Source organism: Lynx rufus, unplaced genomic scaffold (genome assembly GCF_022079265.1).
Source record: "Lynx rufus isolate CCGP_SWC_20201006 ecotype Redwood Valley unplaced genomic scaffold, mLynRuf1.p SCAF_17, whole genome shotgun sequence".
In the NCBI taxonomy this organism is placed as follows: domain Eukaryota; kingdom Metazoa; phylum Chordata; class Mammalia; order Carnivora; family Felidae; genus Lynx; species Lynx rufus.
In genome coordinates this window covers 44,383,821-44,400,104 of record NW_025814831.1, presented here as the reverse complement: position 1 = coordinate 44,400,104, position 16,284 = coordinate 44,383,821, and the positions used below count along the sequence as shown (strand labels likewise).

General features: G+C 47.1%; 1 protein-coding gene across 2 annotated transcripts; it reads right to left on the bottom strand.

The window, feature by feature from the left end:
• Positions 1 to 1,894: 1,894 nt before the first annotated feature.
• OTX2 (orthodenticle homeobox 2) lies at positions 1,895 to 5,672 on the bottom strand. 2 transcript variants are annotated; one of them, XM_047079919.1, is made up of 3 exons: positions 5,576 to 5,672; positions 4,434 to 4,609; positions 1,895 to 2,515 (listed from the first exon to the last, which is right to left on the bottom strand). In XM_047079919.1, exons 1-3 carry the CDS (start codon positions 5,670 to 5,672, stop codon positions 1,895 to 1,897), a joined length of 894 nt encoding a protein of 297 aa, XP_046935875.1. The 2 variants fall into 2 exon arrangements, with proteins under 2 accessions (XP_046935875.1, XP_046935876.1); XM_047079920.1 differs by having other exon boundaries at positions 4,434 to 4,585.
• Between the last annotated feature and the right edge of the window lie 10,612 nt (positions 5,673 to 16,284).

Genomic DNA, 16,284 nt, shown 5'->3' with positions numbered 1-16,284 from the left:
AATTTACTTAGTAGGCAAGATTATGTAGGGTTCAAGAGAGCATGCACGGCCAGGGACAGAAAAATTAGCTAGAAAACAAAATGGTTGCAACTACTAAAGTCATTTAAAAAGTTAGTCAAGAGTCACTTAATTTGGGTCAAATTTAAGAACATAAAGAGTTTAACATTCAATACTGCTTTTACCTGAGGAGCACCATGACCATTGGCCCATTTGTCTTTTCTGGTGATTGGTTTACAAAATGCAAGTAGAACTGAGAAGGGACCTATTTTCTTTTCCTCAGCACTTTCTTTTAAACAAAACAAAAACAAAACTGACCAGGGTGCCTTATGTTCAACTACTGAAATTATAGGTTTTAAAACTTTTCTGGAACTCTTTTGTTCAGAAATCATTTCTGCCTGAACTGCTTTCAGATTCTGATTACATTCCCTCTCATGTTCACCTCAGATTTTTTTGGAAGTTAAAAAATAAAAAATCCCTTTAAATGAGAGAATAAAAACAAGGAATTCTTGCCATTCCCATTTTCTCCGAGGTACTACAGTTCTCCCTGTCTCGCTAAAAAAGAAATGAGCTATGTTAAAAGGTACCAATAAAGTGCCTAAGAAATCACCATGGTATGCGGCAAGGAGAGCAAGATCCTAATGATTGTTAGGCTCCCTATATTCTATTCCAAAGCAGTCCTGATGGAAGTCACACAAAGATGACATGCCACAGTCACTCGTATCTAGTTCATCCATTGATAAAGCCAAAAATGCTTTTTAAATAGAGTTTATGGATTTCCTCTCTGACCTAAATAAAATATGTTTAGGGAAGGAGAGGCTGAATATGGCTTCTCATCCATAAATAGTGGCATAAAATTAAACTGGACTCAATATTGTGCTAGAACCATTTTAATATAATTATACATATCTGCCAAATCCAGGAAGAAAAGGTTTATGCATATATAACTTTTCCAGTTAACATCTGCAAGCATAAACGACAATGATCTCAGTCTATAAATTCATCAGGGTCAGAGCAATTGACCAATGTCTCTTTACTGCTAGGCTTACCAACAGTAAATTACAGATGAATTAGTGTCCTTCTGTTTCTCTTCTCTCACTCTCCTTGTCCAGAGACATTTTGTTGTAAAGTTTCAGTGCAGCTCACCTCCAGCCAAAGGTAATCTTTTTAGATAAGTACTCAGTTGCTCTGAATTTGCTTATAATTATAACCTATTTAATCACAGAAGAACCCCTGCAGAGGTGGAGTTCAAGGTTGCATACAATAACAGGAGATCACAGTTTTGAAGTCTAGCACAGATTAAAAACCACAGATGTACCATTTATATAAGACACACACTGATTGTCTCTTAAACTACATATTGACTCCTTATGAACATTATTTTTTAAATAAAGTAGTGCATCTAGGACAATCAGTCGCACAATTCACACAGCCCTGAAAAGTTTTTCAGTGCCAACTACCAGTTGGTCATGAAACGTGAGTGAGCTTGAGACACTGTCCATTCCTAAGATTCAACCACGGATTGGCTAAAACATTGGAACACCTCTGCTTAAGAAGGCTATGTCCTTCCCTCCTTTCCCTCGCAATTTAGTTTTGTTTATTTTTGGTGGTGTTTGGTTGCACATGGCTAGAATGCTTTTGATCACTTTGCAAATCAGGAAAACCAATGACCTAAAACTATGACAGGATCTTAAGTAGACTGGTCTGTCCATTTCAGGTTGCTGGTTGGTGGGCCCCTGTAAGGCCCTTCATTTTTCCTTCTATGCCTCTCGGATCATTGATCAGAAGATGAGTCTGAGCATCATCCCATCTAACTCTTTTAACCAATGCCTGGCTAAAACTGGAATGTCCAGCCCAGTATATTTAAAAATCACCCACAAAAAGGTTCTACGGATCTTCACAAAACCTGGAATTTCCACGAGGATGTCTGATCTTTATAATCCAAGCAGTCAGCATTGAAGTTAAGCTTCCAGGAGGCAGTTTGGTCCTTATAATCCAAGCAATCAGTGGTTGAGTTAAAACCCAAGCTTGAAGCTCCATATCCCTGGGTGGAAAGAGAAGCTGGGGACTGATTGAGATGGCTGGTGACTGCATTGGTACCCATGGGGCTGAGTGTGGCCCCTGGTCCAGGAAGCTGGTGATGCATAGGGGTCAAATAAGATCCACAGTCCATGCCCCCAAAGTAGGAAGTTGAGCCAGCATATCCTTGACTATAACCTGAAGCCTGAGTATAGGTCATGGGATAGGACCTCTGCATGCAGGAAGAGGAGGTGGACAAGGGATCTGACAGTGGGGAGATGGAAGCTGGGCTCCAGATAGACACGGGAGCACTGCTGCTGGAAATGGCCGGGACTGAGGTGCTAGAGGGGGGAGTGAATTGGCCACTCGTTCCACTCTCTGAACTCACTTCCCGGGCTGGAGAGGTCTTCTTTTTGGCAGGTCTCACTTTGTTTTGACCTCCATTCTGTTGCTGCTGCTGCTGTTGGCGGCACTTAGCTCTTCGATTCTTAAACCATACCTTGAAAGGGAAAGAAATTTCTTTAACGTGGTTTCAAGGACAAGAGTGGCTTCCAGATTATAAATCTGCTCTCCATGGACAGATGAGCTAAGCAGACAATCTCTCCTGCCACTGAAAACCCATTTTGTGGTGCTTTCATATATACCCCTGGAATTATAAGAAAGTGGGGAGGCTGTCGTAAAGCCTGGACTCCCAGCCCAGTATCATAAATCATATGGCTAAAAATTCTCCCTCTCATTTTCCTATCTCGTATTTCACCTTAAATACACACATACACATAGACCCAGCAGTATTGTGGAACACTCTTACAGTGGAATTCCATGTTTCTATGTCTTTTGGAGCAAAACACAAGCAAAGCGAGGGATAACAATTCTGTTGTTACTCAACAACAAGAACAGCCTAAATTCAAAATTTATAGTCCATCTTCTGGGGAGTAACTTTTAATATGGAGGTGGTTCCATCACTCTATTTTTTTTCCTTCTCTCCTAAAAAGGCTCACTTACAAAAGAGAGCTCCAAGGAGAAGCGTTCCTGTTGAAGGAGGTCTGAAAGCCACTGTTTGCTGAAACTGTCTTTATGGTAAGTGGAATGTTTTGTACGTACTCAGCTTTGAGCTTAAGCACAGACTTCTCTGCTAGTCTCAGGTCTGATACTGGAGTCTTTGCCTTCAGGGTGGTGCCACTCAGCACACAGATTCAGTGTCCTGGGCTATGTTCACTGGCTTGTCAATTTAAGGGTCTGCCTGCAACTGTGAAGACTGTCTTTACCAGCCCTGTTCATGTTCTGCAGTGAAGGAACAGTATTTGCTGTGGGAGGGGGCCTATCAAAGAAATTACCACCCTTTGAGAGAAAACTACAGGCATTTTCTGAGCAACACGTCCTCCGTGGTTTTCTCGAATGAGCTCTACATATGGGTGTGTTAACTGTGCCCCCAAAGCTGAGCATATCACCACCAACCACTCAGAGCCACTTACTTTCTTGCAGTGAAGACTTGAGTTCAAGCCCCCCAAGTGCTAACTTCCTCCGTCCTACTTTGGAAAGTCTCTTGTGTGATCTGCAGGTCACATTGATATGTCCTGGCTAAAGGGGAGTCCCAGGTGTGTGTGTGTGTGTGTGTGTGTGTGTGTGTGTGTGTGTGTGTGTGTGTTTAGGTGCTAAACATTATTTCCAGAGAACTCTATATGCGGCTTGCATTTGAGGAAATTTGGAGTTTACTTTCCCTCTCCAGCTTAAGGTCAAGTTAAGGGGAGGGGGGGATGTCACTGAGGATGTTGCCTTGATATTTTATCTGCGAGATGGCTCAGAGCTAGCAAATTCTGTCTACATCCTGAGAAGTTAAAGAAAACACTATTATTGTGTAATTTCTTTGTTAAGAACACCAGTGTTTCTATGGCTTGGCTCTATCGCCAAACTGACATGTGACCTTGAGCAAGTCATTTACTCCATTTCTTCACCTGTAAAAATATTGGGGCTATACAGGAGCTAAGCTCCTTTCACCTCTAAAAGTAGATGAGAATGGGGTAGGATTTCCACATGGGGAAAGGGAAGTATTAAAATATTAAGTGACTGCCCTTGAAATCTGCCAAGACCAGGCCTCTGTTGGCTGGGGACCCGAAAGCTCTAGGACTGTGCTTTATCACTGCAGCAAAATCTCCAGTCTTCCCTTACAACCTAGGTCGGGAGACTCATGCAGAGACTCACCCCTAGGGTGGGGTGGGGGTGCAGAAAGGGGCAAGAGGAGTAATCAGGCCCAAGGAGCCTTAGAAGAAGAGTGTACTGGCCTCCAATGGAGGGCTGAATTTCCAGCCTTCCTTTCACACTTTCTAAGACCTGGGACTCTGCCGGGTCCTCAACATACACCGAGCTCAGGGGAGGAGTGGCACGGTCAGGAAGGACGGTTCTATCTACATCTGCCCTACCTGCACCCTGGACTCGGGCAAGTTGATTTTCAGCGCCACCTCCTCCCGCATGAAGATGTCTGGGTACCGGGTCTTAGCAAATAGAGCTTCCAGCACGTCTAGCTGCGCCCGTGTGAACGTCGTCCTCTCCCGGCGTTGCTTCCGGGGAGTGGCTGCGGGACAAGAAGCCCAGGGCCCTTTAGGGTGGGGGAGCAGTTTCTCAGTCATAGGGGTCTCTGCGGGTGCTCCGACTCCCCCGACCCCCACTCCCGGCACTTCCCTTGTCCTCCCATCCCTTCAACCCAGAGCCTACCAGTGTTCTCCCCACCCCCTCCCCGGACCCGGAGCCGACACTCGGTCCCCAGACAAGCACTGTCCTTTCCAGGGGAGCTCCCACTTTTGACATCGGAGATCGCTCCAGCCAGAGCGACCCTTCCATAGATAACAAATGAAATAAAAGGAAGCCCAAAATCCTAAACTCCCACAGAAGCAACCCTAAACCACAACACAAACAAAAAATCCATTCCGTTAAGTCAAGGGATCCCCGAGGACCCGCAGTTCGGATTGATGGGGTGAAATCTCGATCCTGCTCGAGACTCTGGTTTTGAGGGCCTTTGTTCCTCCATCTTTAAAATGGGGGCATATTTCCTACTTCTACGAGGATTTTAAAAAACAGATCTGACCGGAAAGGAAAGCACCCATACCCAGGGTAAGTCACACCTTTAGGGCTTAGAGGCATGGGGCCTGGAGGTCACAGGGGAAGCCCCAGGATTGGCCCGGAGAATTTACGAGGAGAAACCCAGCTTCTCGAAGAGTGTCCTTCGAGGAACTGGGATTCGAGATATGGGCGGAGGCAGGAACCTTCCTCGCCCAGCTCCAAAGTGTGTCCCCCCAATCACTCCAATTAAGAATAAAGCGGTGTGGGTTTCCTCCAGTGTTGCAGGATCCACCTACTCCCTCCAGCCCCTATCCTCCCCTCCGGCCGGTAAACGCCCTGTGGCCCTGAGCTGCTTTTTCGAAGGAAAACCCAGTGGGGACCTCGCCTGGAGCTGGGGTGGGGGCAGCGCGACCGCCGGCCCCAGAGCTCCGGGGGGAAAGGGCGTCACAATCCGAGGGGCGGGCCTGGAGAAAGACGAGGCAGGAGTGCCGCGAGGCTCACTTACCCGGGTAGCCCACCGAGGGGTGCAGCAAGTCCATGCCCGAAGTGGTCAGACTCAGTCCATTGACTGCGTAAGGCGGTTGCTTAAGATAAGACATCATGCTAAGGTTGTTTGGAGGCGCAAAATCGGCCCAAATCGGGGGGACCCAGCCAGAAGGTCTCGCTTCGCTGGGGGTGGACAGATTCAGGGTCCTTAGTGTGTGGGTTGGGAGCGGTTGAACTATGGGCAAAGCAAACAAACAAACAGAGGTGCTGGTTTACTGCTTCGCAGGCGGCAGCTCTCCCACGTTCCACCACTAACTTAGAAAGAGCCTGGGCTGTGCAAGGTAGAGGCTTTTAAAGGACTTGCAACCCACCCCTCACCCCCGCCCCCAGCTGCTGTGGAACTAGAGGGGATGGAGAGAGACCAGATAAACCTGTCTTCCCCACCCCCACACTAAACTTAAGGGAAAAAAAAAAAAAAGTACCAGAAGAAAGCAATTACAATCTGCCTTCCCCCCCGAAGAACAAAACCCCGCGCCTTCAAATGCACACATTGCATTCCTATCCCTACATTTGCATAGGACTCATTGGCTGGCACTAGCTAATTGTCTCAAACAAAACTTGATTGGGGCCATTTGCAGAGACAAAGAACTCTTTGGCTAAATAAATAATGCTGATAACAAAGCCCATTGGTGAGAAACAAAGAAACAATTCAAGAAATCTACCTCTCCCCAGACTGTTGCCTTTCCAAGGCAAATTTTAATTATCTTCGCTTTTTTACCACTTTTAACTGCTGTGAACCTAAAATGTCAGTGCATTTAACATCTAAAATACGAACTTGCTAATCGACAAAGTTGAGAAAACTGCTCAACTGCTATGACTCCACATTTGAAGTCATTTCCAGTAATCATTTTCACCTAATTAGTAGTCTGGGTAATTAGATTTTGAGGTAAGTAACAGATTTATTAAGGTTTTGGAGGACCTTGATTATGTGTCTAAAGAACTAAAGCTAAACAAACAAGTATTTAACTTTTAATCGACACCCATCAAATATTTAAACACACTGCAAAAAAAAAAAAAAAGTCTTAGAGATTGGCATGAGGTTTGCTAGAAATCCTGAAGTTAGAATCCCACCAATCAGATAATGACAGGCCCCCACATTTGCAAGCAGAAAGGGTGAGCATTTGTAGTGCAAGCCGCTTCCATGTTGGTTTTGGTGTTGTAGAGGCAGCAGATCCTGCGGGAGGCAAATTTTCAGACATTGGGGTCCTCAGCAGCTACAGCAGAGCTTCCTGTTAATTCTAGCTGCCTGCCTTTTGCACATTTTAGTTTTGAAGAAAGTAGATCCACAAACACCCAAAGTTGTGAAACTAGTAGAATTTCTCCCTACCTTTCAAGTTTTCTACAATTCTATAAGAAAAAGCTCAGGGAGGGAAAAGGCAGGCAGAAAAAGAAAAGTTATTTACTTTCTTCAGCTGTGTGCCTCTCACTGCCCCAAGCAAAGGGATCCCAAATGGATGTTAATACGGGCTGACAGTTTTCAAGTCTAGCTTTTATTTGACTAAAAATTGGCACTTATCCTGCAAAGACCTCTACTTTGCAACTTTGACACTATGAGAGATTGCTTCAAAATGGCGGATACAAGATTAGGAGAAGTTCCCTCTTACTTTGACAAAAGTCCTACTGAGTTTTTAGGACTGGATTTTCATATTTCCATTGCTTTAGAGATCAAGGCACAAAATTCTACAAATGGAAGTCAGTTACTGCAACTTCTTCCCGATTTAAAGTCATAGCACAAAAATCATGCTTTTCTACCCTGGGGTCTAATTTAATGTAATTTTATAAATACTCTTCTTGGAGGAGTTTGAAAAATCTCATCAATAAAACTAATTTAGTTGCCCCCTGTAACAAAGACTTGATATTTTCTACTCTCTTTCCAAGACAGAGTTATTTAGAGCCTGTGAAAACAATGTTGCTTTAAAATACAGTCATTTATTTGTTTATGTAGCTTCTAAGCTGGAGTTCTTTCTTGTTTAATGCAGTCTTACTATGTTGTACAGTTCTGAACTACCACAGAAAAAACCAAAATCATAGCAGATGTACACATGAGAAATACGGAATTGTTCTTACATGTAGAGCTCTCACCCAATTAGAAATGCACATTCCAACATAAAAAGCAGTAACAGACAGAAAGCACTAGGCAAAGATCCTTCTCGGAACAGCTTTGCCCTTGCCATCGCAAAATCACTAAGATTCTAGGGATAAACTGTTTTCGCTTTAGCTACTCTATGCATCTTTAAAATAAAAAGAAAAGCACCCCCAAATAAAACTATTCGATACTTTGAGCAGCCGGCCTAGGCTATGAAAGAGCCATGCACTCTCCAAAGAAGAGGCCATTGGCTCTTCCATTAACTTTCAAAGCCCTGCAAGGACGCCTTTCTCCCTTCCTCTCTAAAGCGAGCCCAGAAGGGGAAACTGAAATACCCTTTCAAAAATATAAGCGTCAATATGACTGCTCGTGAGGTAGCCACTGGAGAAGTCCTACCCACGAGAGCGGGCGACGGTCGCTGGGCGAGTCTCCGCAGCCGCTGGGCGCCCGCACGTCCGGGCGCGAGTGCCTCGGTCCGGCGTCCCTGCCCGGCAGCCCCGCAGTCCTGGCGCCCCGGGTCCGGCTCCACTGCCCGCCCGGGCCCGCGCCGCCTTATATCTAACGGTCAATTCGTGCAATCTGTCGCTCTTCCCTCCCTCCCCCACATCTCCCCCCCTGTTGTTGTTGTTGTTGTGTGTGTGTGTGTGTGTGTGTGTGTGTGTGTGTGTGTGTGTGTGTGTTTCTTCCAAGGAGCCCATCTACCAGTTGCTGTGTCCTCGCTCAATAATAATTACCTCGTCCAAGAATTAATTATAATAAATGTTTTCTTGATAAACTAACGAGATAATCCGAGGGGCACACGTCCCTTAATTACAGGCCGCCGTGCTCAGCTCCGCTTCTCGTCCGGGCTGATTAATTTTCTGCATGATGGAAAAGAAACAAAACTACGCGGACTGGCGACTGGCCTGTGGCTCGGAGGACCGCGAAGAGCAAGAGGAGAGAAAGAAAGAGGAGAGAAGTGGGCACCGCGGAACCAGCCGGCGCGGGCCTCCCTCTCCGGCGAACTCGAGTGAAAGTTTCTGGCCTCAGGGAATCAAACAACGCTGCCACCCGCAAGGGAGGGAGGAAGAAACGTGCCAAAAGGGTTGGCCTTGACTATTAATTATGGTGAGGAGAAAGCCCCAGTGTTAGCTCGGGGAGTGAGGAGAGGTCTGGTGTCTACCTTCCTTTGGGGGGAGGAGTTTCCTCTCCAACTGGTCTCCTGTGCTAATAACTTTCGGTGCCTGGAAAAAGTCCCGAACTGAGCGGGAAAAATCCTGACACCCCCCCCCCCCCAGGCTCTCGGACGGAGGAGAGCATTTCCAGGAACGACTTCCCCACCCCCTCCCCAAGTCATCCACCGCTCCAGGGTCAACGCAGCTCGGCCTTCCGTCCCCGCATCCCACTTCTGTCTGTGAAGGAGGAAAAAGCCAACTCGGGGGAGTTCTGACGAGGGACTTGATCTCAAAAAATGTGTTCTGAAATCGGACTGTGATTTCAAGAGCCACTTGAACACATCAACACGAAGACTTCTTTGGAGTTGGCGGCGTGACACGTCGCCGAGGCCGGCTGCCCGCGGAACCTGATGGTTCAACCTGCGTGGACCCAGAGCGGAGGCTGGGCCTCAGGGCACCCCTCCACCCCGGCCCGGCCCCTGCCCACGACACCCCGGTGTCCCCGAGCCTGGGAGGGGAGCGCGCGAGCGCGCACGCAGGCCCCGGCGCTGCCCCAGGTCCGGAACGGCGGAGGGCCGCCTTCCCCAGTGTAAGGTTTCCGTCCCCGGCCCCGCCGCGGCCTCAGGCGGAGCCGGGGCCACTCACCAACACTTCTGCCAGCCCCAGGTGCGTGTGGAGGGCTGCACCGGGCGGGCCCGGAGCCGTTCCGGACAAAGTCACGTAGCAAAACGACTCTCCCGCTTTCGCTCGGTCTGGAGACCCTGGTCTGGGACCGAGACAACCGGGGATGGGGATGGGGGGTTTACTGCACTCCCAGGTTATTTTGAGGGGAGGAATGTGGCGATCAAAAAGGAAAAGGGGACCTGGAGGCCTTTGAAAGAGGCTGAGAACGGAGGGCGAATCTTGGTGAGCTGCTCTTGGCTCTAGGGAAAGGGGACGGGACAGAGGGAGCGGCGAGCGTGGGGCGGACGAGCTGCCGGCGCTCCACGCCTCCTAGGTTATTCGCTCGGGTTTCCTCTCACGTTCGTTAAGGGCGGGGGGGGGGGGGGGTGGCTCGAGCTGCGACCATCCTCACCCGCTGATCCGCGAGCAAGCCGGGCTTCGGGCACGCTGGCCCTAGAAGACGCCTATCTTACCATCATCATCATCATCATCCATCTAGCTACATCTGTATCTTTTTGTCTCGGACTCTGAAGATGTCCTTGAGATCAGTCCAAATGACCCAACCACATCTGAGGGCCAAAACGCAAACTAGCAGGGAGAAGCCCAGAATGGGCGTTGACATAAAACAAAACCAGAAACAGAACCCCTCCAAAACACCCCACATTACCCTCACAGGGTTTCCACGACGTTGGGCGGAAGCGGCGACCCCAGGAGCGCGCTGTCTCCCCTCCTCCCACTCCCGCCCTCACCTCCAGATCAGAAATTTTTCGCAATGCTCGTTACTACACCTAAAAAATTTACAAGGGAGAAAAACACGGCATGCTTCAGAAGAACTCCACGTTCGCAGAAGTGTGCATCAGTCGGTCTATTGGAGGTACCGGGGCGATGGTAGACAGGAGGACACATGGACATAGGCAGGCAAGACAGACGGACACTTACCTTACAGCCGCATGGGAAGTTAGAAAAAAAATTAAATTATCCTTCAAAATTCCAAATAGCCAGCTATCCTAAAAGAAATCAAGAGTATTGAGTTAGAAATCTTGCTGTCTTCACCCCTCCGTAAAAAGTCAAACAACGAAAAAAAAATATTTTTAAGAATCGAAAATGAGGAAAGTAGCTCGAGTTGGAAACACGCGTGGGTCCCTCTGTGATACATACAAAGTAGACGTGGTGAGGGCTGCTCTAGCGATTTTTATTTTTAATAACAGTGGAGGCTGAGTTGGAGCTGAGGTCGGTCCCGCTCTCAGGGAGATTTGCTGAGAAAGCGCCTCTCTGGCAACTTTTTGACGCAAACTCTCCAACCAATGGCAGGGAGAGAATGATTGACACATCTAAGCCAGAGGGAAAATAATAAAAACACACAACAGGGGGAGGAAAACAGGCCGCTGCTGCACGGGGGGACGAGCAGGCAACAAATCCAGGCCTCCGACATTACCAGAATGTTCTTGAAAGACACTGGGCTCCGCTTAAAATATACATTATGGGCTGGAGCATGTGAACTAATTGTATAATTAAAATGATGGACAGGGAGGCCTCCCTTACCTTCCTTCTCCTTTTCTTCTTTTCCTTCTTTTCCTCCCCCCCCCCCTTTTTGTTTTGTTTTGATTTTAGGGAAGGGGAGAAAGGAAACCCATACAATACGATGGAAAGATAAAAATATTTAGGTAAATGCTGGAGAAGAGTGAGGGTGGGGGTGGGTTATCGCATTCAACGCCAGCAGTAAGGGTGTAGATCAAACGCAGAAAGCAAGTCAGGCTGAAGCCTAAAGCCACCACTGTGCTGTCTTAACCAGGATCAGACCACGCTGAGGGCCAGAAAGGGTAAAAGAAGGAGGCCTGGGAGTGAAGTGTGGGCGTGTAGGCAAGAGAGAGACAGATACACAAGTCCAAGAACAAACTATTTTCAAAAACTCGTGTCTCTCCCACTCGTTGCGCCCTTCTAAATATTCCACGGTCCCCGGAGGAGAGACTGGACTCGTGGGATCCGCGCAGGGCTTTTAGAGTTTGAAAGAAACCCAAGGCAGGCTGCAAAGAACACCAGCCGGGGAATCTAACCCCAGGGCCGGTTTGGGGAGACCACAGGAGCCAGGTCAGGACTCGGGGATGGAAGAGGGGTCGGCCGGACACCCGGGGAGGGAGCGAACGCAGGAGGCCCACGCTGGAAACAGAGTTTCCGCGTTAATACAAACGCTACTCAATGCCCGCCGGCGCGGCCTGGAGCAAACAGCCCGCGCGGCCCGAGCCGGGGGCTGAGAGCCCGGAGGCGGGAGAGCGGCAGCACCAGGGGACCCGAGCCAGAGAGCGCACCCCAGCCTAACTTTAATGCTGGCACAGAGAGCGGGACCCGACAGCCTTCAAACCGGTCTGAGTCCCTAGAAAAGCAGAAACAGATTGGGCGGAGGAGTCGCGGGGGGCGGGGGGGGGGTGAACAAGGGGACCGGCTGAGGGTGTGAGTGGTAGGTGGGGGGAGCAGAAGACATTTCTTCCCTCACAACTCCCAATGCCGGAAAAGAAAAATAAAATCTCTTTCTAAACACCCTCCCCCTTCAACCACCACCACCACCACCACGGCAAGTGGGCCCAAAGAAACAGCTCGCTGCCTTTAATTTGGGGACCTATGTTAATGAAGTTGGTAATTAATTCGTCGCTTTGTTGTCGGTTCTTATACTGTATGTGTAATCAAATGTGGCCGTCCTTGGGATTTACAGCAATTAACGAATTACGGGAGTGCGCACGAGGCAGCAAGCGCACGGCAGCCCGGCTGGACTCCGGCTCCGGCTCCGGCTGCGGCTCGGCCTGGGGCTGGGCATTCGGCGGCCGCGGCCAGCCTCGCAGGTGTCTCTAGAGCTTTGGGCCCCGGCGTACCAGCGAGCCCCCGAGCGGCCCGGGGTCTGCCCAGCAGCTCCAGTCCGAAGAGACCCGCTGGCTGTCGCGTTCCCAGGAGTCGCGACATTGTGGGGTCCCGGGCTGAGGGGGGAGGGTGAGTACGGACCTTTTTTTTCTCACCCCGCCCCCACTGTACTAAAACACCTGGCGACTGCTCCCCCACCCCGGGCCTTTAATGGGGGGGGGGGGGGGAGAAGAGCCACAAATGCCCCAGGCGGTCTGGCCCATTGGTTGGGAGCACTTGGCCAGAGTCGGGATACTTTCGGTGAAGGAAAGGCAAATCCACCCAGCTCCCCTGAGCCAGAGCCTCCTTCCTACCCCGAGAAAAGACAGGGATTCTCCCAGTTTGATCGCAATGATGTTTAAAGCATCAAAGAACGAAAAAGAAAAATGGACGTTGTGCGTCTGGTGGAGGGGAAGGGCCGAAGGGAGGCCTTGGGGACAGTGGAGGTGGGGTGTGTGTGTGTGTGTGTGTGTGTGTGTGTGTGTGTGTGTGTGTGTGGAGAAATATCAGAATATGCGCTTGTGTTCTCCACGAAGTACGGGGAGCGTTTTAGGCCCAGAGATCTATGTGCTGTGGGGGGTCCATTGGTGTGGGAAACCCGTCGAACCCTACCGAGAGGTTTGCGGTGTCCTCTCAGTTGGCGGGGGCAGCTAAATCTCCCTGAAAATTCCCGGGTTCTGTCGGACAAGGGCACATTTCTGAGCGGTGGGGCGTGGGAGGGCTTTTCCCTTTACTGCGGCTGGGAGCAGACAGCTCTCGCTTCTCCTTTGCCCTTTAGTCTAATAACTTCGCAGAAATGCAGGACCAATAAACCACGAGTTGGAAATGGACAGTGTTAAATAAACAAGGGTCTCTTTAAAATTCCCATCCACTTCAGATGTCTAAAGTAAGATTGTGATGATTTTGTCACGGTTTGGTAAATTTACCCCTTTAAGAGGCTTTCATAAATCCCAGAACACACCTTCAGCCAGATTTGAATATAGATTTAGGTTTTAAAACCCAGAAGCTGGAAACGCCGCTTTATCAAAGAGAATTTCCCTTTAGCTTAGCAATGTGCTGAAGCTCTTAAAAGATTGGATCTGAGAGAGAGAGACAGAGAGAGAGAGACAGAGAGAGACAGAGAGGAGAAAGAGAACTAGAGACACAGGCAGACGGGGGGGAAAAAAGACTTTCTTTTTCTTTCTAGAGGAATTCTGCCCAGACTCTGCAGCAGTTGGTAGCAAGAAAGCTTTCTCCTGGGTGTCTCCTGGAAAAGTTGCAAAATTGCTCTTCACCTGTAAGAACATGCTCTTTATCTTCCAGTCTCTTCTTGTCAATTTGGAAATTGCAGACAGCCCGGCTCAGGTACAGTCCCCAAAAACCATACTGTAGGTCAGGACAAAAGCCACTGGCTTTGGTGGCAGGGGGGGTTGGGCTGTTGTACTGAAAACCGCAGAGGCTTGGTGGGAGAAAAAGACTCCTTGGATGAAAAGTCTAACTCTTGATTTCCAGTAAGTCCTTGAACTTCCAATATACTTACTATGTGGTCATTGTATTTTCTCTGTTCATGTTTAACTTTCTTTTCCCCCTACATCTTCTGTCTTTAGATTTTTTTTTTCTATGAATCTGACTTGTGGTAGGTAGCATGCTTTGTGTTTGTAAGTGATTTTCATTAACAAGTGGATGGTTTTTAATTGCCATGAGTACAACTGTCTTGCTATCAATATGAGATATAAGTATTCAGAAGTGAAATTAAGAAAACCAGTACATAGGAAATCAAATTGTTTGTCAGAGCTTGCATACAGTTTCCAAAATATGGCTGATATTCATATTTTGAAATCTAGATTAATGTCTCACGCTAGCTGGATTTACTTTCTCCACCCCACTTGCCAGGCCAGTTTAAAATATTCCAAACTTTCCTCCAAGTTTATTAACTATGGTGCTGTGGGGGGGGGGGGGGGAGGAGTAGAGGAGTGGGAAGAGAAAGGAGAAAGATTTCAGGATTCTTCCAGGCTAATTAAAAAAGAAGAAGAACAAAACCCATATTCCGTGAGAACACCGCCTCTCAGGGGGAAAGGAGCCAGTTAGACTCCCTGAACACTTACTTCAGAAATATGAAGATTAATTTCCAATCTTTTCAGCGATTCAGTGGACAGTAGGGGACCACATCTTGCCTTAGAACTGCCACGATATTTAGAAAGAAGTCATTTTTCATTAGGTTTTTAGATATGTCTTTATTAAAAACTTTGACAAGATTAACTTTAATTAATTTTTTAACGAGGGTTAAAGATTGGCAATGCAGGCAGAATTTGGAGGGAAATAGAAAGCAGTAGATCACTTGTGAATTAAGCTTGAGTTGCTTATTCCCTGCATTTACGATTGCCTCAGAAAAGAGGGTAAGGGAGAAAGAAACAACTTCAAAGATAGGATTGTGCTGTCTTGATAAAAGAGTAGGAGGCAAATTCCAAATGCAGAAAAGAGGAAAAGAGGACCATGTTGTTCCGGAATGAAACGGATTAAGATTGTGTGACAAGTGCGAGATGTGGGGCTGGGAGACATTTATGAGCTGAGTGTGAGCTGGGAGCTGTGCGTCTGTCCCTGCGCATGTGGGGACCCAGGGTGTGTGCAGAGCAAGGTTAGGGTGGGGGATAGGAAGGGTTGGTGTGTGAGAGACGGAGAGCAATATGAGGGTGTGAGTGTGGGTGTGGGTGTGCGTTAGGAGGGTGTGGACGGGAATGTGGATGGATTGATGAGGGGTGGTAGCTGTCAGTTTATATAATTTTCATCTTCTGGTCCCGAACTTTCCTTGAAATCAATCCTACTGCAGGCAGTAGCCTTGAGCTTACAGAGCTGATATAAAACAACCATTACAGTCCAATATCTTGCCTGTTTGCAAACTTCATTTAAAACTGGGGGAAAAAAGACCCAGGAATGGTTTTGTAAGAAAGGGAAAAAAGAAGAAAAGAAAACCGCAGTGAAGCTTTAAACTAGTTTGGATAAATCTCTAATCTTTTATTTGTAACCTTTTACAAGCTTTATTTCCCGTATATGAAAAGCTTCTTTTATATGGGCACGACAGACTTTTCCTTTGGATTTTTAATTAGAGCCCATCAATTGTAGCCATATTTAAGAATCAATATAAAGTAATCCTTCGAGATGGGATAAGGTTTTAATCGAAAATCTAATTTCCCACTCTTTGCAGATCATTTTGAGGGGCTGGTTGATTAAAAAAGAGTTCAATTTTTAAAAGACATAACACCTAAAACCTGGAAAGATCATGTCCGCAGAAAAAGCAACTGATGTTTTCTTACAAAGAAAAAAAGTCTGGCTGTTGTTGGGAACTTTTTTTTTCTATTTAGAAGAATTTGACTTATTTTTCGCTCAAACACTACTCTCTGCTGTGGCTCCTATGAGGGTATTCACATTGAATGGGGAGAGAAAAAAAGAGGAATTGTTTGTCTAAAACAGTATTTCATATGCAAAAGACAGTAACTTAAATTTTTTATTAACAAAGAAAACATAGATTTTGATAGATCTTTTTCACTACAACCTCAAAAAATCCCAAGATTAGAAAATGAATAACACATTTTTCATTTTTGTTCAATGGATGCAAACTTTCCACTTTCACATCTAGGAATGAATATTTTCAACAGATTTTTAAACTTCTACATTAGAATTTTACAATTTTAATTTTCTTACAATTGAAAAGTTGCCTATCACAAAAGCATAGAATTGTAAACAGTTGTACCAGATTCACTAGCTTTGAATTTGTCTTTTTTTTTTTTAAGGAAGAAAAATGATAGCAAGGAAGGAAGTAAATAAACAAAAACTAATTGTAGGTGCACAGCCCAGACATTTTTTTGCTTCTTAATGATCAAGCTGAGGCATTTGTTCAAA

Coding starts and splice junctions, on each gene's coding strand:
- OTX2 (XM_047079919.1), bottom strand. CDS start 5,672: ATGATGTCTTATCTTAAGCAACCGCCTTACGCAGTCAATGGACTGAGT. Junction 4,610..5,575: donor CCCCTCGGTGGGCTACCCGG/GTAAGTGAGCCT, acceptor CCCACCCTAAAG/GGCCCTGGGCTTCTTGTCCC. Junction 2,516..4,433: donor TGCCCGAGTCCAGGGTGCAG/GTAGGGCAGATG, acceptor TTCCCTTTCAAG/GTATGGTTTAAGAATCGAAG.